A 22,453-nucleotide genomic window follows, 5' to 3' on the forward strand; every position below is an offset into this window, starting at 1 on the left:
GGTGGGAACTGTACCCTTCTTATCCCACAATCTTGTCAATTACTAAATCACTTAAAAAACTTGTATCTTATTAAATTTTTTTTATTATCTTTATTTTGTTTTGATAGAAACAGCCAGAAATCAAGAAAGAACAGGGTGACAGGGAAGGACAGAGGCAGAGAGACACCTACAACACCACTTGCAAAGCTTTCCCCCTGGGGGGGGGGGGGGACCAGGGACTTGAACCCGGGTCCCTGCACACTGCAATGTGCACACTCAACCAGGTGCTCCACCACCTGGCCCCCAAAATTTGTATCTTAAAATCAAGCCCTGGGAGTTGGGCAGTAGCGCAGCGGGTTAAATGAAGGGGTGCAAAGCACAAGGACCACATAAGGATCCTGGTTTGAGCCCCTGGCTCCCCACCTGCAGGGGCGTCGCTTCACAAGCGGTGAAGCAGGTCTGCATGTGTCTCCCTTCCTCTCCCCTCTCAATTCTTCTGTTCTATCCAATAAAAATAAAATAAAAATCAAGCCCTGTGTTGTCCAGAAAATGCCAATCTAAAAGCTTTAAATATCAATCTTGTATGTTTATGATTGTAACTATACGTATCACTGTATAAGTTTTTAAAATTAATCATGGAAAACTACCACTGTCTTGTAATAGCTGTGAAATTAGAGTAAATGCACATTAAGGGGTCCCTGCTCTAGCTCTTAATTACAGATCCTACCTACCAGGATGACAGCAAGGTCTGTATCAAGTATGAATCATGCCTTTAGATTGGATCACCTCAGACCTAACCTACTCCCCTTGGGGAACATGCTAGAGCAGTCAAGTTAGCTGGACTAAACTAATATTAAGCAACTGCTATGTGCTAAGTGCCTAACATGGAGAAAAGTCACTTCACCCAAAGGACCAGTGGTCCATAGGACTTTGAAAGGTCACCAAAGTTATGACTAATTCCCCTATCTTCCTCAAGGCTAAACATTCCTCAAGGGTGGGGTCTTAATCTTTCTAGACATCTCCAAGGTGGAGAGATCACTATCTATGTTAACAGGCACTAAATAAATACTCCTCTAATCAAATGAGGAAGAGACTAAGTGAAAGAATGCCATTTCTCCACCCTCGGACTTACCCAACACGCTGGAATTTCCTTCTTTTTGTCTGTATCTACTCTAAAATGTAACCCTGACAAGAGAAGGCTTTTTACATGTGCCTCACTAATGTCTCCCAAGTCTACAATAAAAATATATATAAAAAAAACATTTTCATTTATTTATCATTCGATAAACAGAAATTGAGAGGGGGAGTGGTCAAAGGAGAGAGACAGAGAGACACCTACCTGCAGCCCTGCTTCACTACTTGTGAAGCTTCCCTCCTGCAGGTGAGGACCAGGGGCCTGAACTCGGATCCGCGTGTATTGTAATGTGTGTGCTTAACCAGGTGTACAACTGCCTGGGACCTTTTATTTTTAAAGAAAAGTATTTGTTGAATGAGTGCTTATCTTGTTCTGAAAACTAACAAGAGACTTTTAAAAAATTTTACTTCATAGGGAGTTGGGCAGTAGCGCAGTGGGTTAAACGCACGTGATGCAAAACACATGGACCAGCGTGAGGATCCGGGTTCGAGCCCCTAGCTCCCCACCTGTAAGGGAGTCGCCTCACAGGCGGTGAAGCAGGTCTACAGGTATGTATCTTTCTCTCCCCGTCTTCCCCTCCTCTCTCCATTTCTCTCTGTCCTGTACAACAACGACATCAATAACAACAATCACTACAACAACAATGAAAAATAAGGGCAACAAAAGGGAAAATAAATAAATTAAAAAAAAATTTTTTAAATTTACTTCATAACCTATCTGGCATCAAGAGACACTTATCACCAAGTTCTGGAAACATTCATCTAACTTTTGGTTACTGGGGTCACCTGGGACATTTTCAGAGACCTGAGAATTTAGAAGCTAGTTATATATCTTTTCCTCCGTGAGAATACATATGTGAGCTTTCCTTCAGGGAAAGAAAAAATCAGACTGGTGGTAATTTGCTAGAGCATGTAAATTCTTAGTCTTAAGCCAGTGTACCCAGCTAGGAGAACACTCCCTCAGCCCCTGGCCTACATGAAATGAAGAGACATCAGTGGCTGTAGGCTTCCCACAGAGTCCAGAAGAGGCAGCATTTGGGTCCCCACTTCTTGGAAGAATTAAAAGAACCACGAGTCTGAGGGGTCGGGCAGTAGCACAGTGGCTTAAGTGCACATGGTGCGAAGCACAAGGACCAACCGGCATAAGGGTCCCGGTTTGAGCCCCTGGCTCCTCACCGCGGGGGGTGGAGGTGTGGGGGGGTGGCAGTGAAGCAGGTCTGTAGATGTCTATCTTTCTCTCCCCCTCTCTGTCTTCCTCTCCTCTCTCCATTTCCCTCTGTCCTATCCAACAACAATGACATCAATAACAAGAGCAACAAAAAGGAAAAAAAAAAACAACAAAAACCAGGAGTGGGTTTATAGGGCAAGAAAATGAACCCAGTGGCTGATCTCAATACTTCCGTGAAGAGATGATGATGATGCCAAGCCATGGAACTTCAGTTCTGTGAAGACTTTAAATGCTCTAGTCTGTAATTTTCCTGAGTAAAATGCCAGACCTAGGTTATGCCTAAGTTTATTTGTAGAAAAAAATTTCTTTCCCACTTTTACCAGTTCATAGTATGTGATTTTTTTTTTATTTAACTTATTTCATAAGCAAACAAACAAACTCAGAGCTGGGGAGATAGCATAATGGTTATGGTGAAGCAGGCCTGCAGGTGCAGGTGTCTATCTCCCTCTATGTCTTCCCCTTTCCCAATTTCTCTCTGTCCTATCCAACAAAGACATCAGCAGCAGCAACAACAGAAAGAAAGAAAAAAAAAAAGGTCGCCAGGAGGCCCAGGCACTGAACCCCAGCAATACTCTGGAAGCAAATAACAACAAAACCCCTCATGCCTGAGGTTCCTTGGTCCCAGGTTTAATCCCCAGCACCACAACAAACCAGAGCTGAGTACTACTCTGGTCTCCCTCTGCATCTCTCTCTCTCTCTATATATATATAATCATTAAAATTAAAAAAAAAAAAAAAAGCAACAACAAGAAAACCCAATACGTCATTTACTATTTTAATTGCTAATAGACTCTATGGCCTGTTCAATGGAAGCTCAGCTAGGCCAAGTGTAGTGAGTGAGTGAAATGCCACATGTGCACGTTGGTAGAAATCTGCATGAAAAGATATCCACAACGTTTGAAATGCCAGAAAGCAAGCTAGTGGCCCAGCAAGATGGCTCCTCAGTTAGGATGGCTATTTTGCCCTCCAGGAGATCCAGGTTTGAGCCCAGTCCCTGTTATGCCGGGGGATGTTTTAGTGTGGTGTTTCTCTGTTTCTTTCTATCAGCTGGAAGCAGTGCAATTCCTGCAACAGGAATGGGCTGAAGTTGCTCAATGGGTTAAGTACTGCTGAAAGGCTGTTTTTTTTTTTCCCCTGAACTATTTATGTGGTATTACTTTTGCACTGTAAAGACAACAAAATGATGTTTGGAACACATCTGTTTACTGAGTTATTCTGAAGAGATTTAAGATGACTTCAAAAATAAAGGTTTTAATGGAGGATTATGGTGTGTGAGGTACTTAATCTCTGGGGTTTGAGAAAAGTCTTATGTACAAGGATGAAAGATGTTTCTTTTAATTACTTCACAACTTTAGGGGGAAAAATCATTATACATTGCTTCCATAATAACAATGGATTTCTTAGAGACAGTTCAAGTATCCAGTGAAATAGTAAGCAGTGGACCAAAACTTATCTTTTTCTTTTTTTTCAAACATATTCAGAAAATCTAATATGTTTACTTGCTTGTTGAGTCTTCTCAAGTCTAATCTTCTCAGCTTTGGTGATTAACTACAGAAAGAAGAAAACAGAAATTAGGATGCATTAGTATACCTAATAAAAAGAAAATTATGAGGGGTCCAGGCACCTGGTTAAGTGCTCACATTATAGTGAGCAAGGACCCAGGTTCCAGCCCCCAGTCTCCACCTGCAGGGGGAAAGCTTCACAAGTGGTGGAGCAGGCCTGCTGGTGTGTCTCTTCCTCTCTAATTTCTCTGTTCTAGCAAATAAGATAAAGTTAAAACAATTACAAATAAATAAAGGAATAATTTAAAAAAGAAAATCACAAGTAGAAAAATTTCACAATAATCACCTTGAATAAAATGGGAGAGAGGTCAAAGTAGCACTCTGGCACGGGTGTGGGGGGTTTGCACCTAGGACCTCCTCTTTATGAATCCAGAGTTGACTCCTGTGCCACCTACTGGACTGTTTATATGTTCATATATTAGTCAAATCTGGTCCCCTATGCCTACACTGAACTTCTCTGTTCCAGTCTCTTGGAAACAGAGTTGGCAGTCAGCTGAGGTAAAGAACAAACACCTCATCACAGACCCCTGCGAGCGTCAACCCGGCTTTGACCTAGCACGTTATGATTGGGCCCTCCTCAATCGCTATCGAACAGGCCATGGCCGGTGCACCGCTATGTTCCATCGCTGGGGAGCCAGAGACGACCCGAACTGCCCCTGCGGCTACAGAGAGACTATGACCCACATAGTCAACGACTGCCACCTCTCCAGATTCAAAGGAGGTCTCGAAACTTTACATCGGGCTCAACCTGACGCTGTTGACTGGCTACGGAAGAAGGGCAAACGCTAGAAGAAGTCAAATCCTTGGCAAAAATATAGACAGACAGACAGGCAGACCTTGGGAGAAAATTTCCAACAGGGGGAGTGGGGACACAGAGCTCTGCTGGTGGGGACAGTATGGAATTGTACCTGTTATAATTTTGTAAACCAATGTGAAATCACTAATAAAAATAGCAAAACGACTGTTTTAAATTTTTAATTATTGCAATGACAGAGACATAGAGAGAGAAACTCTAGAGCACTGCTCAGCTCTGCTTTATGGTGGTGCTGGGAGCTCAGGGCCTCAGGCTCACAGAGCCTCTTGCATAACTCACCTGCTATCTATCCCCCAGCCCTCTCAAAACTATTTATTGTGGCTCAGGAGGTGGTGCAGTGTTGAAAGCTCTGGGCTCCTTAAGCATGAGATCCTGAGGCTGATAGCCAGCATTTTGTGTTTCAAAGTGATTCTCTGCTTCTCTCCCCCGCAGCCCCATTCATAAATAAAATTATGTAGGACAGAGCAAAATTTTTTTTTAATTAAAAAAAAAATCTGATGTAAAAAATTTAGGGCCTGGGTGGTGGTGCACTGGGTTAAACCCGCATGTTAAGGTGCCCATAAATAAATAAAATACAATATTTAAAAAGTTTAAAAAAGCTTTGTAAAAGATCTTACTTAGTTCTGAAGTAAAGGAAGATTCCAATTCTCTAAAAATACCAATTCCAGATCCTGGGAGGTGGCCAAGTAGAAGGACACAGAATCCATGTATGAGTTCCTGGATTAGATGATCCCTTATACCTTAACACTTAGGCCTGAACAGACTTCTGGCTTTCCCTCAAATAAACAAGTCAATAGATCCTTAAAATAAAATAAGAGTCTAATATTCATTGACAATTCCTCTGAAGTGTTTGGTGACACTTGGTCACTGGTAGGAAGCCATTTCTAGACCAAAGAAGCTTACCTATTCATCAGAGAGGTGAATATAAAATGCTTGGACCTGTGGCATATTCACGTGTAGTTAACAGCTGTGTGAGTTCTACTTTGACCTTCTGCATAACTGACAGCAGCACAAAGCTGGAACTTTTTTTTTTGTATTTATTTATTTATCATTGATTCCCTTTTTGTTGACCTTGCTGTTTTATTGTTGTAGCTATTATTGTTGTTGTTGAATGGGACAGAGAGAAATGGAGAGAGGAGAGGAAGACAGAGAATGGGAGGGAAAGTCAGACACCTGCAGACCTGCTTCACCACTTGTGAAGTGACTCCCCTGCAGGTGGGGTGCAGGGGGCTCGAACCAGGATGCTTTCCGCTGGTCCTTGGGCTTTGCACCATGTGCTCTTAACCCGCTGCACTACCACCTGACTCCCTCTTTTTCTTTAGCTGGAACTTTCTTAACTTCAGTGAGGAGTCCTTGCTTTCAGGTTCCCATTATCAAACAATTCTTTCTTTTCTTTTTTTAACTTAATATGATAGGACAAAGGGAATTTTGAGAGACAAAGGAGATAGGGAGGGAGGGAGAAGTGGGGAGGGGGGTAAGAAAGGGAAAGAGCCACTTGCAGCCTTGAACCCAGGTCTTCTTGTGTGGTAACCCATACACTTAACCAGGTGCACTAACCACTCAGTCTGTCAAACAATTCTATTAGGACACAATTTCCGTGTGATTTTGCAACTATGCCTCACCCCCCTTATTTACAACAACACTAGATTCTAATATGCATTAAAAGCTGGAAAGAGTAAGACATTCTGTCTCTGGCAGCTGTTATCTTACTTTTCAAAGCAAGGGGCCACACACCAGAGATTTGGAGCAGCAGGGATGAGTGAGACCCCCACATCTGGCAGATGTCTTCCTGATCTCGTGAGAGATCGCACACTGTTTTTTTCATATGTAAACATAGATGTAGAAAATAAAGTCTGTGCCTGCTCTTATCAACGACACTACTAGGTGCCCCTCAGTTATGTAGGGACACTGGCCTCCTTGTCCCTCTGCCTTATGGCCAGCCTGGGAAGCCCAGCTTCCCTTTGTGGAAGGCCTGCCCGGCAGGCTTCCTTCAGTGGCCTTCTAAAGGCAGAGTCACAGAGGACTTTCCGGAGCGCCCCACTCGACATCTCAAAAGAGCTCTATCTCCTTGCACCTGACCTATACTTGTGAGCTGCCACCCAGGGCTGTATTGCCAACTTACAGGGCGGCAGTTAACACCACAGGACACATGAAGGATATCGACAAACTGTGTATACAGCCAGACCTCAGCTGAAAAAGCTTGGATGAGAACCACTTTGTGCTGCACTTCATTTTGCTTCAGCTGGGACTCTGTCCTTTCAGAAGTTTCCATTATCAAACAAGTCAAGCTCCCAGCTAATGAGGAGACTGCTGTTGCAAAAGCTGATGAGGCCAAGAAAAGAGCTCTCCAGTCTTAATGACAGAGCTGCCCACTGTGTTCCAGCTCTAGCAGCTCTATTCATAAAATCCCCAATCAGTGTTTACTTCCTTGCCTCAAATTTAATTTAGAGATTGGACCTTTCTGGGTGTGTGTGTGGAGAAATAATACTCAGTTAAAAAATTGCAATTTAAATTCAATTTCATGCCAATTAGAAGGATTAAGTATTACTTAACAAAGTGATTTCACTCCAGTTGTGAGTTCTGGATTACTGATTTTAACATCTAAATCATCTCAAGCAGGCTTTGAAATTAACACCTCACAGCTCTCCAAGATTCCTTCGAAGGAAGTTACATTCCTTCGAAGGAATCTTTGTACTAGGAAGGCTAGTACATTCAGCAGATTCAGTTAACATTCACAGGGAAAACTACTAACAAAGACCAGTAGGAAATCTCACAAATCATCTTAAATTTCAAAGAATCCCAGGCAAAGCCAAGCCAGTCAAAAGCACCTGATTTTTAAGCAGAAAAAAAGAATTTTATAAACATACTCCCAGACAGCAAAGCCTAAGTATACAGTGCACAAATAACCAGTCACAAAGACTAGATCCACCCAGATTTCTCAAGATTTTTACAATGCAAGCATAAAGATCCAATGACAGAAACGTTATTTGCATCTTATCTTGCCCATAACAGTTTAAGGTGCACAGATTTTGTTTCAAAAGAATAAACCTGACAGCTCAGTAGTAATAAGAGTTATTCGGTATCATTTAAAACAAAATACTAAAAGCTTGCTTGAAGTTAGTTAATATGTTAACATTTAAGTTTGCTTATCTCATCTGCTGACTTTTCAAGAAAAAAGAATAAAGTGAATCAGTGCTATATGAAACGTCAGGTAGTCTCGATCTGTGGATACTGTTATCTTTGAAAAAATCATATTCTTTTAAGAATATTTATTTCTACCAGAGCACCATTCAGCTCTGGCTTATGATGGTGCAGGGGACTGAACCTGGGACTTTGAAGTCTCAGGCATGAGAGTCGGGTTGCATAATCATTATGCTATCTACCCTCCACCCCCAAAATCATATTCTAAATACCTTGCTTTTTACCATTAAGAGAACATTTACGTAGTACTTAAAACCAAACTATAAAACACAGCAGACAGAAACCAAGATTGATAAAAAATTAATTATTGTATCAGTATATTTGAAAAAGGAAGGGGGGAGGGAGAATATTTCCTATATGGGGAAAATAACTCTAGTTCATGTTATTTCAAAAATCTAAAGAAACAGGCTTTCTCTCGATCCAAAATGCAGAACAGATCATGTAAAGCTTTGTTATCCCAGGACCACACACAACTTCCAGAAGCCAAACTGATATACTTCTGCTACCAGGACAAAGCAAATATGAACTGATTACCTTCTCAGTGCCTCTCTTCTTTTCTCGGGGCTGATTAAGTTTGGCTTGCCTATCTACCAGAATCTTCTGCCAGTACCTCTGCTCGTGATCACCTTCAACACAAAACCACACGTATGAGAAAACATTCACAAAAGGCATTAAGATTGTCAATGACAGAATTAGAATTGATGCCAGGGTATACTTCTTACCCTGTTTAAAGTGAACTTAGCCAAACTCAGAAAATATAATCACCCTGCAGTAACTACAAGATACGATCCTCATAAGGTTTTACCAGAAAGAATCTCCAGTTTCCAGCTGTGCTTCTTTTTAATTTCTGGATGTGCATTTATTACTGTTTGAGCATCTTCAGGGGTTTTAAATCTAGCATGGCACTCTGTGTCTCCTTCTAGCAGGTCAACATAAACAACTTCTGAGACTGCTGCCAAAGTGTCCTGTATCAGTGGGGGGAAGTTAGAATACAATCAGAAACACTTGACATTCTACAACCTTCCTGATGACTGTGCTAACATCCATTATACAGATCACCCAAATGCAGTTTAAAATAGGAGAAGTTGCTTATTTAATTCATCAGAAACTAAGAGCCTATCTTAAATTATTATTGGGTGGGGGTAGATAGCATAATGGTTATGCAAAGAGACTCTCAAGCCTGAGGGTCCAAAGTCCCAGGTTCAATCCCCCTGCACCACCATATAACCCAGAGCTGAGCAGTGCTCTGGTTAAAAAAAAAAAAATTGTTTGAAACCAGAGCACTGCTCAGCTCTGGTTTCTGGTTGTGTTAGGAACTGAATCCTAGGAGCTTGGAGCCTCAGACTTTTTTTTTTTTGCATAACTTAATTAGGCTATCTCCCCCTCCCCCCCCTAAAAAAAACCCATAATTTTAACATCAGCTCTGATGTTAACTTTTTTTCATTTGGGTACACCCTTAGGATCTTCATGAGAATCAGAACACTGCAAGCTAGTAATGGATTTGTAGTAAAGAACAAGCAAATATCCTTCTCCTGACTTCCAGGTCAAGGGGCTTCCTAGTTGGCGTGCAATTAAAGAATTAAAAAAATAAAACTGCAACTGATTGGGGAGGCGGTGTTTCCATCGACTTTACGAAGGCACCTATGGCTTAAAAGACATTTGTGAGAAACACTCCAACTTTATTCAACTTTTTCTAGGTTGCATGGAACCTCTAAAAAGTCTAGGCTCTCCTGGGATCTATGGAAATACATACAGTTTCGGAGCACTTAGTTTCTGATGAATTAAGCAAGGAAGTTCTCCAAAACAAGCTGGGGTGACCCAGCACAGGAGAAGTTTTACCTACACTGCCTGCTGTGAGGGCAAATTAAGGAGATTCCTGCATTCCTAATGGTTTTTGTCACAGCAGGTTCTAGAGAGCACACAATGCATCTATGCAGGAATGTTACACTAGTTCGTCATTCATCAACTTCCATTCCTTTAGCTAAAGAAATGACTTTAGATTCTCAACTGGGGAAAAAAAAAAGCATCTTAGCCATCTAAATCATCACTTTTAGTTTTAGTTCTACCCTCAGTTTCAAGCTATGAATAATTTATGTGCTGAATCAGATAATCTGAAAAGTCTGAACCACAGAAGAGCTGTGCAACAGCTGGCATCATTTCATCGCAGAATAAGAAATGTGAATTACCTAAAGATAGGAGTAGAGTAGGTAGTAGAAATATTTAGATGAGTGAACTTCTCCCAATACTTGGCTAACTACCCAAAGCAGACACTGAATAAACTGTTATTTATTCAATGAGAAAAGTAAGCTTGAAATAAGCCAGTACTGTTCCACTTTCTACCTAATTAGAAAAATCATCTTTATAAAAATTGGTGAGATTTGAAAGCATTCACTGGTAGTATGGAACTTTGTAATGGAGGTATCAGACCGCAACCATTCAAGAGATCAACTAAATATCCATCATAATGTCAGGCTAATCTCCTGACTTAAAACCCTTCTAAAATGATCCATTTGCCAACTAACTACTTAGGCAAGTCACAGACAGCAGGAACCATCATCAAAGGTTTTTTTTTTTGTTTGTATGTTTCCACAAAATGTAAGTAACAAATTTGATTAATAATTACTTTATGATTTAAGGATGACAGAGGACCTAGTGGGGATTGTATTGTTATGTGGAAAACCGAGAAATGTTATGCATGTACAAACTATTGTATTTACTGTTGACTGTAAAACATTAATTCCCCAATAAAGAAATTAAAAAAATAGTTACTTTATGATTTTAGTGATCATAAATGAACAACCTGTAATTGATACAGTTAGGTAAAAGCTCTTGTAAAAACATCATTAAATCCACCCCAGTCATTTCAAATAGAAACAGCTGAGTATTTATTTGATGGTCCCCAGGACACTGCTCAGCTCTGCCTCATGCTCATGCCAGAAACTGCATCTGCCTTTAAAACAACTGCAGTGTGACCACACACACCAACATTAACATGCTCAGTTCTTAAGCAGTTTGAGCTGAGACTATATACTGCTACTGTATCCTGTAATGCTTCTTGGCAGTACTCATTTGGGGCTGATTTAGTCCCTAGTCTGCGTAGGAAAGAGAATCTAATTTACCTACTAGTGACAGTTGCAGGGTTTTAGAATAGGGATTAAGTTATATAGTCCTTACATAGAATAACAGTAAGTAATTTCAACAGTTATGTGACTTTAAAGAAAAGTGAGCTTATGTAAATCCAAAGCCATGTACCACATGCTGTTGAATGTTAGTGCAGCAAATTAAAAAAAAAAAAACTCTTATGTTATATCACATTTTAAGAAAAGAAAGCACTTGAGCCAAATGATGACATGGTAAGGGTGGATAAGATAAAATATTCCTACACCAAGGAATACTCATAAAGAAGTACTGCTTGTGTTGGTAACAAAAGCTAGACTAAAGTTAAAAAAAAAAAAAACCACAATACTGTAGAGAAGCAAGAACAGCCATTTATAGTATAAGTTAAGAAAAAAAAACCGTAGCTTTAAAAAATGCTCAATTAGCATTGATAAAGACCTTAAATTCTAGGAAGTGAAAAATGTCAATGCAAGTGTAGTTTTAGATGAACGAAATCCTTTAGGAATTTTGAAAAATAGAGCTCTAGTAGAAAGGAAGGACACAACTTTAAAGTTATTTGAATGTAAGGTTAACTAAATGACAAAAAAGTTTTGTCACTAAGTGTTTTTCTGCAATCTGTTTTCCCTGAGAATGAAGAATCTGCTCCCTTAGTTATAACTATAGTGACAAAAATCAGCTCTGGTATACACCAGACTTTAGAGGCACCAGTCAAAAGAATAAGCACAAATTGTAATTTTCCAATAGAAGGAGGCTTAAATTGTTCTCACCATGAGGAATCACATGGCTGTTTTAGAGAGAAGCAACTGGGGGAGAGAAGGAGAGAAGGGCAAGAACAGCATTACCCTGACTAGTTTCCTGCCGGGCAGAGGCTCCGTGCTAATGATCTTCACAATGACACCGCTGACAAACTGTGGGCCTGTGGCATTAGCTTTTTCCTGGGGGCCACACTCTTCACTGTTTGCTGTTGATTTGAAAAGGAAGAGACCATAAATAAATCTCTTGTATGCAATGATTCAGCACTTAGGAGGACCACTAGAGCATAATGAAAATGATTTCTTGAATGATTAAAGTAATCGGTTTAATTATACTTAATTTAAACTAATTAAGAAAGTTCTATTGCTTATATTACTGTCTCAAAATGCTTATGGCAGATTATTCTTGCAGCTATGATTACTTTTATTAATAATAAATGCAAGCTGCTAAGTGTACAGAAGACTGTAATACATTAAAGCCCCCACTCCCAGAACCAAATTAGGAAGAACTTTACCAAACAAAGTTAGTAGAATGAAAGAATAGTCTCTATACATTAAAATTCTTGTGGGACATCGACATTTTCAATTTGCAGGAATTTTAAACACATTCCAATATTGAAGGTTTCCTAAGAATTTTGGCTTAGCTTGGGGCTCATCTTGTCATATGAAATGAAAAATGAGAGGTTACAGTACTTATTTGTACAAACAAGCTCAGTTAATAGACTACAGTCATAACTAAATCCAAAAAAATGAAAATTCACAGTAAATAAGACATTTAAAATGAATCAAATATTCTTTATGAAGAGTCCTTCTAATGAACACTATATAACTAGGTTTTCTAAAGGTGAAATATATCTATTACGACTCAAAAACATTTTTTTAATAAAAGTATAAAAGTAAACGGTCACTTACGTTTTTCAAGCTTCATTCCATTGTCTGCTTCCATCTCTGACTCCAATTTTATTTTGGATATTGTTTTTTTTAAAGAAGCCATGCTGGCTTTCTGCAGTGCTAAATACTCTTTTTTCAAGTCCATCCACTCACACCTGTAATAAAACAAAGTGCTTTAGACATAGTGACAAAAGGTACCTATACAGAATGAAACTAAATATATACCTTGTTGTGATTTAAATTACTCCTTTACCAGATTCTTCCTTCTTTAAACAAACCCTTAAAATATTTCCCAAGTTCTAAATCAATCTACGAAACAAAAAAGTTTCCCTGGTTCCAACAACCAGATTAAATCTGCCAATCTAGCTCTTATAATTCTACTATTCTCGTTTATAAAAATAAAAGTTGTGAGCTAATTAACTTAGAACATCTACCAGGACAATACATTGGACATTACTGGAGGAAAAAAACAAGAGATTAAAAATATAAAGATTACTTGCTAAACAACTTCCAATTTGAGATAACATTCCTTTGTATTTACTTGAATCAAAAGGAATGTCTAAGAAGAAAATAGCACCCCAAGGAAGCAATTTATTTATTTACGTATATTTAGCATGTAGCAGTTTCTTCAAACAGCTAGAGCCCCTCCAGATAGAAGCACAATGCCTCTCCAGGTTCCTCAGGAGCCCTCATTGTTACCCTAATCTATGCCATCAAACAAGTAGATAGGGGATTTTTTTTTTAAAGGAGGATATTTTGTGGTAATGGTTTTAGCGGTTAACATTGACATTTGTATACATCAAAAAAAAAAAAAAGAAAGAAAAAAAAAGGTATCCAGACTCTAACAGGATGGTACATTCCCCGGGAGCTGATACATTAAAATAACAAAGGGCCCTTGTAATGATTCTCTGAGATAAAAAGGCAAGAGGAATTTAGCAGTTAAGAATAGTATAAATAGAAGTGCCTTAAGTCTTTGCCATTTCATCCTTCCAGTAGAGAACGTACACAACTCTTAAGGAACTGTTCTAGGAAGGCTAACGGCAATTTCTCTGCGAGGTACGTATCCCCAACCCCCCCTTGTCCAGGGTGGCTTTTCTCTTCGGCTTGCATGGGCTCCCTTTAACTTTAATGTGGAAGTGCTTTCTGTGATTCTAAAATATAGTAAGTGCTTCCATGTTTTAGTGTAAGTGAGTCCAAATAATTCCTCCGACCGTAACCTGGTGGTCTCCCTTTACAGAGGCTAAGGGGATCCCCTTTGCTTTAACATGGAGGTACCTGCTGTGTGAAACAAAAGTAAGTGCTTCCATGTTTCAGTGGAGGTGTCTCCAAGCTCACACCCTGGTGGTAGGACTTGCTTTCTGAACTGTAGGCAGTCTCTCAAAGACTAGGCTCCCCACCACTTAAACGTGGATGTACTTGCTTTGAAACTAGAAAAGTAAGTGCTTCCATGTTTTGGTGATGGTAAGTCTTGCATTTACAGTAGTTTCATTTCACAGCTTCAATCAAGGAAGATGTTTGGAGGTGTCCTTTGAACCCTACTTAGGGGATACCCACCACTTTAACATGGAGGCGCTTGCTGTATCATCTTAAGAATAAGTGCTTCCATGTTTTAGTGTTGGTTGTTCCTTACTCCCCCGTCCTCTTGGACGCTCTATGAGGCATTGCGGTTGGCAGGCCACTACTGTTGCTAATGTGCAACTCTGTTCAGTACCAATTGGAATTGCACTTTAGCAATGGTGATGGCTTGTGGGCAATACACTTACTTGGATAGCACTCTTAATGGGATGACCTCTTCTCCCATTTTATGTCTCTCTTTATGCTTTTTCTTGTGCTTCCGCTTTGCTTTTAGGAGGGATCCATCTTTTAAGTCTCCAGTATCTTTCTCCTCTTCTGTTGAAAGTTCTAAATCTAAAATGTATTATCAAGGAAGCAAAGCGTAAGAAATCCCAACTTAAAGCCAAGGAGAACAAGCTGTTGTCATTGACACCACATTTTCAGTTTTAAACTATCTACCTTTATCTCTAGGGGTTTCTGAGGTTTCTTGACTGACGTCTTTCTGAGTAGTTTTCTTGACTTTTGATTTGGGGTTTAGACTTTCTCCATCCTCAGAGTTACTTCTCTTCCTCTTCCCTGTCCTGGCTGAAGGCAAGCTGCATCCATCTGTTTTCTCGCGTTTTTTCTTTTTCTTTGAGGGTGGCTTCAGGGGCTCTGCGGCCTCGGCATCAGAGCCCTCCGATGTGGCCCTGGCCCTTTTCGCTGTGCTCACCTTGCCTGTGGTGTCCATGTCCACCTCTTTGGTCTGCACACTGTCTTCCTTCTTCACCCGCACTTTCTTCTTCTTTTTCTTTTTCTTCTCTTCTGTAACCACACTATTAGTTTTTCAACTTATCGCAGTTGACTCCCTATATACACACATTATATTAAAGTTAAAATAACTTACCCCCTCCGAGTGCCGGAATGGGTTTATTTTTCACTGTTTTGGGAAATATGCCGGGTTTTCTTGGTGCTTCTTCTGGTGGGTTGTTGAGAAACTGCAGAAAATAAAATGTTTGGTTGCAAGAAAAATTACTAATATTCTTCCCACCACCCCTTTTAGGTTCTGCAACTACCTCAATAGCTTTTGCCGCTTGTTCTTTTGTTTCAAATTCCACAAAGGCGAATCCCTTTGGATCTCCCGTAGACTTATAATGTGGAATGCTTACATAAACAACATTGCCGCATTTCCCAAATACTCTCTCAATCCAGCTGTGATTCACGTTTTTAGGAAGCAGCTCCTACAAGGTAAAAGCCTTATTAAAGATGAATAAAATTTAACTCACGTATGAAATTGTCTTGTCTTTTGTAAGGGACTCACCACATACACCGTGCGCTCGTCCTCATCCTTAGGCCTTTCTCCCAGGGGTTTCTTCCTCCTGATTCTGGTACCTTCCAAGTCCAGCTTTAAGAGGGAGAAACATACCTTAGTCCTTATTCTGTAAGTTCACATAACTTCATATATAACCATTATAATGCCATTTCTCACCTCTACAACAGCTGAACTTTTCAAGGCTCTGGCTATTAGTTTCCCATCAGTAGTCAGTTTTTTCATTTTATTAAATGAGATGAGAAGTGATATATCAACATCTGAAAGGGGGGGGAGACATAAATTGAATTTGTATTAATTTGTAGTGTGTGTGTGTGTGTTTGTGGGGGGTGGGTGGTGGTGCATCAACCTAGTAGGCCCAAGCCTAAGATTGGTTTTTCATCAAGTAAATTTTATTGGCATAGACTAAAAATACAAATCCATGCTGGTGCTGAGGTTGACATAACCACTACTCTGCTTGTCTCTTCAGCCCTAAATCTTTTAAGTTTGTTAAATGTAGGGTTAGTTGGTCTCAATATTATATTACATGTATATGGTATGGTAACTTACATCCATCTCTAGATTTTTCTATTTGCTCTCGAAGAAATTTATCCTTGTGAAGATTGGCATCTCCAAACCAGAAGTCTACTTGTTTAGCAATATCTGCGAGCACCTGTTTGACTCTAGACCTTTTCTTTTTCTCAACTTCTTTTTTCTTGGTCATCTCCTCTTCTATTGCCTTTTTTTGATTTCCATTTTCAGTTTCCATTCTAGTAGTGCGGAGAAACCTGCTAAAAGCAAGTACAAGGGTTTTTTTTTTTTTACTATTTTATACATATATTTTTTTTAACCAGAACACTGCTTTGCTCTCTGGTTTAGTCACTTAAAGTCAACCAGCATTAGATCTAAGCCCAAGGACCTGACTCCTTGCTCCCTGGCTCCCCACCTGCAAGGGGGGCTTGCTCCATAAGCAGTGAAGCCTGTCTGTAGGTGTCAGTCTTTCTCTCCCCATCTCTTCTCTTACCCTCCTCAATTTCTCTGTCCTACCCAACGACATCAAAAAACACAATAAAACAAGGGCACCAGAAGAGAAAAAAATAGCCTGGTGCAGACACTGAGCTCCAGTGGCCAATCACTTCTGGGGTTCCATAGCCAGTGGCACAAAGTAACTTGAGGATGCCGGGTTTGAGCCCCCGGCTCCCCACCTGCAGGTCAGCAGACAGGCAGGTCTGCAGGTGTCCATTTCTCCTATCCAACAATAATGACAACAGGAACAATAAAACAAGGGCAACAAAAGAGAAAACATTAAAAAAAAAGGAGTCAGGTGATAGAGTGATAGTTTCTCTCTGTCCTCACCACTGATGACATCAATAACTACAATAAAAGGGCAAATAAAAAGGGGAAAATAGATAAAAAATATAAAAAAACCAAAAATATTAAAAAGAAAACAACCAGCAATACCAACCACTCCTATATATCTAGAGGTCATGACTTCAAGGAAATCACTCAAAAGGACACAGGACGCCTAAATTCACTGCACTAATCACAGCAGCCAAAGTATGGAAGGCCCACGGACAGTCTGACTGGGCCAGGATGTTGTGGCATATACATATAATGTTCTATTACCCTCTGATTTAAAAAAGATGATAGGATGTCCTTAGGGACAAAATGAACAGAACTGGGGGTGGGATGGGGGTTATGCTAACTGAATAAGCAAAGAGATGAAGTGTGGAACTTAGAGAACAGACACCTGCAGAGAACAGTTGTTGTCAAGCTGTCTCTCAGACTGTGAGAACTCTGGAGCTCATCAGGGGGAAGGGAGGTGGTAGTTGGGCTGAGCTGTACCAAGCATGTGTTGGTATGAAGCCACAGCCCTGTAAGCGTCAAATTCAAACTCAAACAAAAAAATGAGCTGTTAAAAAGAGAGTGAGATTGAAGAAAAAGTCTAACACCCCCCCCCCCACACACACACACGTTATAGGGATGAGGAAAATAATCTAGGGGCCGGGTGGTGGCGCACCTGGTTGGGGAACATGTTACAGCGCACAAGGTTTGAGCTCCTGGCCCACACTTGCAGTGGGAAAGCTTTGCAAGTAGTGAAGTAAGGCTGCAAGTGTCTCTCTGTCTCTCTCTCCCTATCACTCCCCTCTCAATTTATGGCTATCTCTATCCAGTAAATAAACAATAAAAAATAAAAAGAAAAAAATAATCGAGTAAACGTGAAACTAGCCAGGGCAGTAACTGCAAAATTAACTGCATAAGATATTCTAGAACACTTACAAGTGTGGAATCGCTCAGTGTGGACAGTGCAGAGACAAGGGGCCAGAGCTACCCTTTCTTCCCTCTGCCCAACAAAATCACACATCACGGGTCTGGACAGGGACACTTGTCTCATTCATAGCTTCTATCTGTCCTCAGAGGAAATGGTGTGGCCCCAAGAACGAGTGGCTCTAGTCCCAGCTGCCAAGTACAAGGCTCCCCCACATTTTCTGGCCTCCTGTGCCTTTCCGGCGCCTTAGTACAACTCCTACTTAAAAAATTTCGGGGCCAGGCAGTAGCACAGCAGGTTAAGCCCACATAGCGCAAAGTGCAAGGACCGGAGTAAGGATCCTGGTTTGAGCCTCCAGCTTCTCCCCTGCAGGGGGGTCGATCCATAGGCTGTGAAGCAGGTCTGCAGGTGTCTATATCTTTCTCTTCCCCTCCTCTCTTGATTTCTCTCTGTCCTATCCAACAACGACAGCAACAATAACAACAATGATAAAGGCAAGTGCCAGGTGGTGGGGCGCCTAGTTGACTGAAAATGTTACAGTGCACAAGGACCCAGGTTCGAGTCCCCGGTCCCCATCTGCAGGGGGAAAGCTTCACGAGTAGTGAAGCAGGGCTGTAGGTGTCTGTCTGTCTCTCTCCTCTTCTATCACCCCCTTCCATCTCAATTTCTGGCTGTCTATCCAATAAACAAAGATTAAAAAAACAACAACAACAAGGAAAACAAAAGGGAAAATAGCCTCCAGGAGTAGTGGATTCATAGTTTTATTTATTTTTTATTTATTTTTAACTTTTTTAAATATTTATTTTATTTATTTATTCCCTTTTGTTGCCCTTGTTGTTTTATTGTTGTAGTTATTATTGTTGTTGTCGTTGTTGGATAGGACAGAGAGAAATGGAGAGAGGAGGGGAAGACAGAGAGGAGGAGAGAAATATAGACACCTGCAGACCTGCTTCACCGCCTGTGAATCGATCCTTCTGCAGGCGGGGAGCCGGGGTTCAAACCGGAATCCTCACGCCGGTCCTTGTGCTTTGGCGCCACCTGCCTGCGCTTAACCCGCTGCGCCACCCCAAACAGCAGCTTTCTGTTCTGCAGCTGGCACCCACCCACCCCGGGACGAGCACAACTGGCACCCAGTGTCTTGAGCACCTGTTATCTGCAGCTCCCGCTCATTCACTGGGTTTTCAGCTATGGAACCACAAGGACTATTGTCTCAGGGAGGAAAACTTGACTGAAAAACCAAGTCCACCATACTCCCAGAGGGGGAGAAAATGTTAGGGAAAGATGACCAGAGGGCTCCAATTCCATCAGCACCCATTGAGAGAAGAGGAGGAAAAAACAAACAAACAAACAAACAAAAACCAGGAAGGAGATTCAGAAGTAGTAGTTGTGACTTAGTAAGGAAGAGAAGGTGGGAACAGAAAATAAAAAAAAAAACATTGAGCAAATATATAGAAATATAGTTATATTAGTCAAGGGCGGGGGTAGAGAGCATAATGGTTCTGCAAAGAGACTCTCATGCCAGAGGCTCCACATTTCCAAGTTCAAGTCCCACCATAAGCCTCTGGGAAAAGTAATTAAATGGAAATCAGTCAAACCCATTATCTGTCACCTTGGGAGAACCACTGCAGTTTCCAATGGAAGGAATGGGGACACAGGACTCTGGTGGTGGGAACCCTGTGCTATTATAGCCTGTGTCTCATAATTAAGTCACTAATACAAAATTTAAAAAGAAAAAAAAACAGAAAGTCAACTAGGCTGTGACCCGACAGCGCTCCACCCCAACCTGCACCTAGGGCGGCGTCTCTTTAGATTGCGGCCCCTCCCGGCACCGACCCTCAGCACCCAGGCCCCCAGCTCCCCAGGCCGGGCTGCCAGCGCCCCCCAGCGACACAAGGCGGAAGTGTAGTCGCCGGTGGAGGCCGTCCGCGCATGCGCAGAGACAGCCAGGCCCAGCGCGGTAATGTAATGGACGGGCGGGAGAGGGGGCGGGGCGCCGGAGCGGCCTGCGTGGGGAAAGAACGGGACGAATTCAGACCCCGCCCGACCTGCAGCGCCCTCCAGGCCATCTGGAACTTACTCCGTTCAGTCCCCAAAGCTCAAGGCCAGTGACCCCGTCTTCCAGCCCTTCCGGCTCCTAAGCCTCAGCGTCTTAGTGCCTATCGCGTCATAAAAGGAGCGACACCACCCTTCCGTGCGCCTCCAGAAAAGACGAGCCCGAAGGAGGCGTGGCCGTAACACGTCACAAGCGTGGCCTCGCTGAAAGGGGCGGGTTTTCAAGGAAGGCGCTGTCCGAGGGGGCGGGGCTCTGAGCCATTCAGGAATATGATTGGCTGTTCAAAATTGGCGGGGCGACGGTGGGCGGGGCCTGATCTTTGGTGGTCCTGGATTGATGACGTCAAACGCTTATCTTTTTTCGCGGGAAAAGTAAAGTGAGTTCCGAGCTATGCGGCCGGCCGAGTGAGGAGTATTCCTGGAGTTGACTCGACATGAAGAGGGGTTCGCGAGAGGTTTGGTGAGAGAGGCCGTGCGGCTGATCTGGGGCGACGAGAGCGGAAAGTGAGTGGATCCAGGCTTGCGGGTTACGGTCGCAGCTTGCGGTTCCCTGTGATCTTTATAATCGCCGCCTCTGGGTCAGCACTTGACTTGCATGGTAGATGTGAACCGACGGATGAACACTTTTCAGAAAATGTTTTATCTTAACACCTCACTGCTGAATATCATATGTAATTTTTGAGTTATTTTACTTATTTATTATCTTTTACCAGAGCACTGCTCAACTCTGGCTTAAGGTGGTGTGGGGGGTTGAACCCGGGACTTTGGAGCCTCAGGCACGAGAGTCTCATTGCATAGCCACTATGCTATCTACCCCCACCTATTTTATTTGTTTTAATGAGAGACAGGCACAAAAGGTAGTGCGGGGAGAAAGTGAGATTAGAGCAATGATCAGCTCTGACTGATGGTGGTGCTAAGGATTGAACCTGGGACATCAAGAGTCTCAGGCATCAAAGTCTTTTGCATAGTCACTATGCTGTCTGCCCAGCCCAATATTTATCTACTTTGCAAATAATATTTAGGCATCCTGGCATGTGCATTTTACATGTGTATAGGAGGAGCTAAATGTAGATTTGCATAGTGTAACTTTATTTTTATTTATTTATTTTTTATTTATTCCCTTTTGTTGCCCATGTTGTTTTATTGTTGTAGTTATTATTGTTGTTGTCGTTGTTGGATAGGACAGAGAAAAATGGAGAGAGGAGGGGAAGACAGAGAGGAGGAGAGAAAGATAGACACCTGCAGACCTGCTTCACCTGTGAAGCGACTCCCCTGCAGGTGGGGAGCCGGGGTTCGAACCGGGATCCTTATGCCGGTCCTTGTGCTTTGCGCCACCTGCGCTTAACCCGCTGCGCTACAGCCCGACTCCCTTTATTTATTTTTTTAACCAGAGCACTGTTCGGCTCTGGCTTATGGTGGTGCAGTGAATTGAACCTGGGACTTTGGAGTCTCAGGCATGAGAGTCTGTTTGCATAACCTTTATGCTGTCTACCCTCCGCCCACCTGGATTTCTTAGGGTTGTGTTTGCACACTTGAGGTTGTCTTAGCTGCAGGGCTTGCTAAACCCTGTGGCCCCAAGCTTTTCGACATGCCCCAAGATGAGACTGAATGACCTGGATTTCTAGTTCCTGGGTGATGCTGATGCTATTAGTTCATAGATCGTGCCTTTGGAGCCATTCTTAAAAAAAAAAAAAAAAAAAAAAATCAAAACCCCCTTCCTCCCATCTCCCTTTCTTCAAGAGGCTGGGAAATAATTCACTCAGTAGAGCATACATCTAACCCTGAACATGATCCAGGTTTGATTCTAGACACTATAAGAAGCTCTATGGGTAGTCCGCGAGGTGGCGCAGTGGATTAAGCATCAGATTCTCAAGCATGAGGTCCTGTGTTCAATCCCCGGCAGTACATGTGCCAGAATGATGTCTGGTTCTTTCCTCCTATCTTTCTCATTAATAAATAAAATCTTTAAAGAAAAATAAAAGCTCCATGGAAGTTGGTGTATTGCAAGTTGGTGTAAGACTCTGGGGTGAGTGGGTGGGAGGGTTCAGGTCCTGGAACAGGAGGGCAGAGGAGGACCTAATGGGGGGGTGTATTATGTGGAAAACTGGGAAATGTTCTGCATGTACGAACTATTGTATTTACTGTTGACTGTAAAACATTAATTCCCCCAATAAAGAAATAAAAAAAAAGAGGCTGCATGGATAGTATTGCTGTGATGCCTCTCCCTTTTAGTCTTTTTCTCTTTCTTTGTTTAAAAAGAATGAGGGACGTGGCCCAGCACAATTATGTAGAACCCCCAGTGCCACCCGGAAAATTAAAAAAAAAAAAGTTCTTATGTCTTTAGTTCACAACATTTATGATAGACTTCCAAGTTGCCACAGTAAATTTCACTCAAGTTTCCTAAATAGGATAACTGTAGTCTTTGTTGCAACAATATTGATAAAGCGTTTTCCTTGCAGGAGTGTTGTAATGGATATTTGATCCTAGTAACTGTGGCACATTGACTTAAAGGTGTAAAAAAAATAGATATAAGGTGCTATCTTGTGGAAACCACAGCAATCTAGAACACTTAACAAATGAAAGCTCTTTCTCTAAGGAAGCAGCTCTGTGTGG

At 41.7% G+C, this 22,453-nt stretch overlaps 2 protein-coding genes across 2 annotated transcripts in view; one reads left to right on the forward strand and one right to left on the reverse strand.

The window, feature by feature from the left end:
* Positions 1-3,659: 3,659 nt before the first annotated feature.
* LARP7 (La ribonucleoprotein 7, transcriptional regulator) lies at positions 3,660-20,007 on the reverse strand. The gene is made up of 13 exons (XM_016193148.2): positions 19,866-20,007; positions 16,090-16,307; positions 15,700-15,800; positions 15,532-15,615; positions 15,287-15,451; positions 15,118-15,208; positions 14,691-15,035; positions 14,441-14,585; positions 12,699-12,832; positions 11,877-11,995; positions 8,723-8,882; positions 8,452-8,543; positions 3,660-3,888 (listed from the first exon to the last, which is right to left on the reverse strand). Exons 2-13 carry the CDS (start codon positions 16,286-16,288, stop codon positions 3,808-3,810), a joined length of 1,716 nt encoding a protein of 571 aa, XP_016048634.1. The 5' UTR covers positions 16,289-16,307; positions 19,866-20,007; the 3' UTR covers positions 3,660-3,807.
* A 146-nt stretch (positions 20,008-20,153) lies between these two features.
* The window catches only part of ZGRF1 (zinc finger GRF-type containing 1), a 56,588-nt gene continuing 54,288 nt past the window's right edge, over positions 20,154-22,453 (forward strand). The window contains exon 1 of the mRNA XM_060186242.1: positions 20,154-20,344. The gene's annotated coding sequence lies outside the window, so the exon portion shown is untranslated. The remainder of the gene's footprint in view (positions 20,345-22,453) is intronic.

This window comes from Erinaceus europaeus, chromosome 2, assembly GCF_950295315.1.
Source record: "Erinaceus europaeus chromosome 2, mEriEur2.1, whole genome shotgun sequence".
Lineage (NCBI taxonomy): Eukaryota > Metazoa > Chordata > Mammalia > Eulipotyphla > Erinaceidae > Erinaceus > Erinaceus europaeus.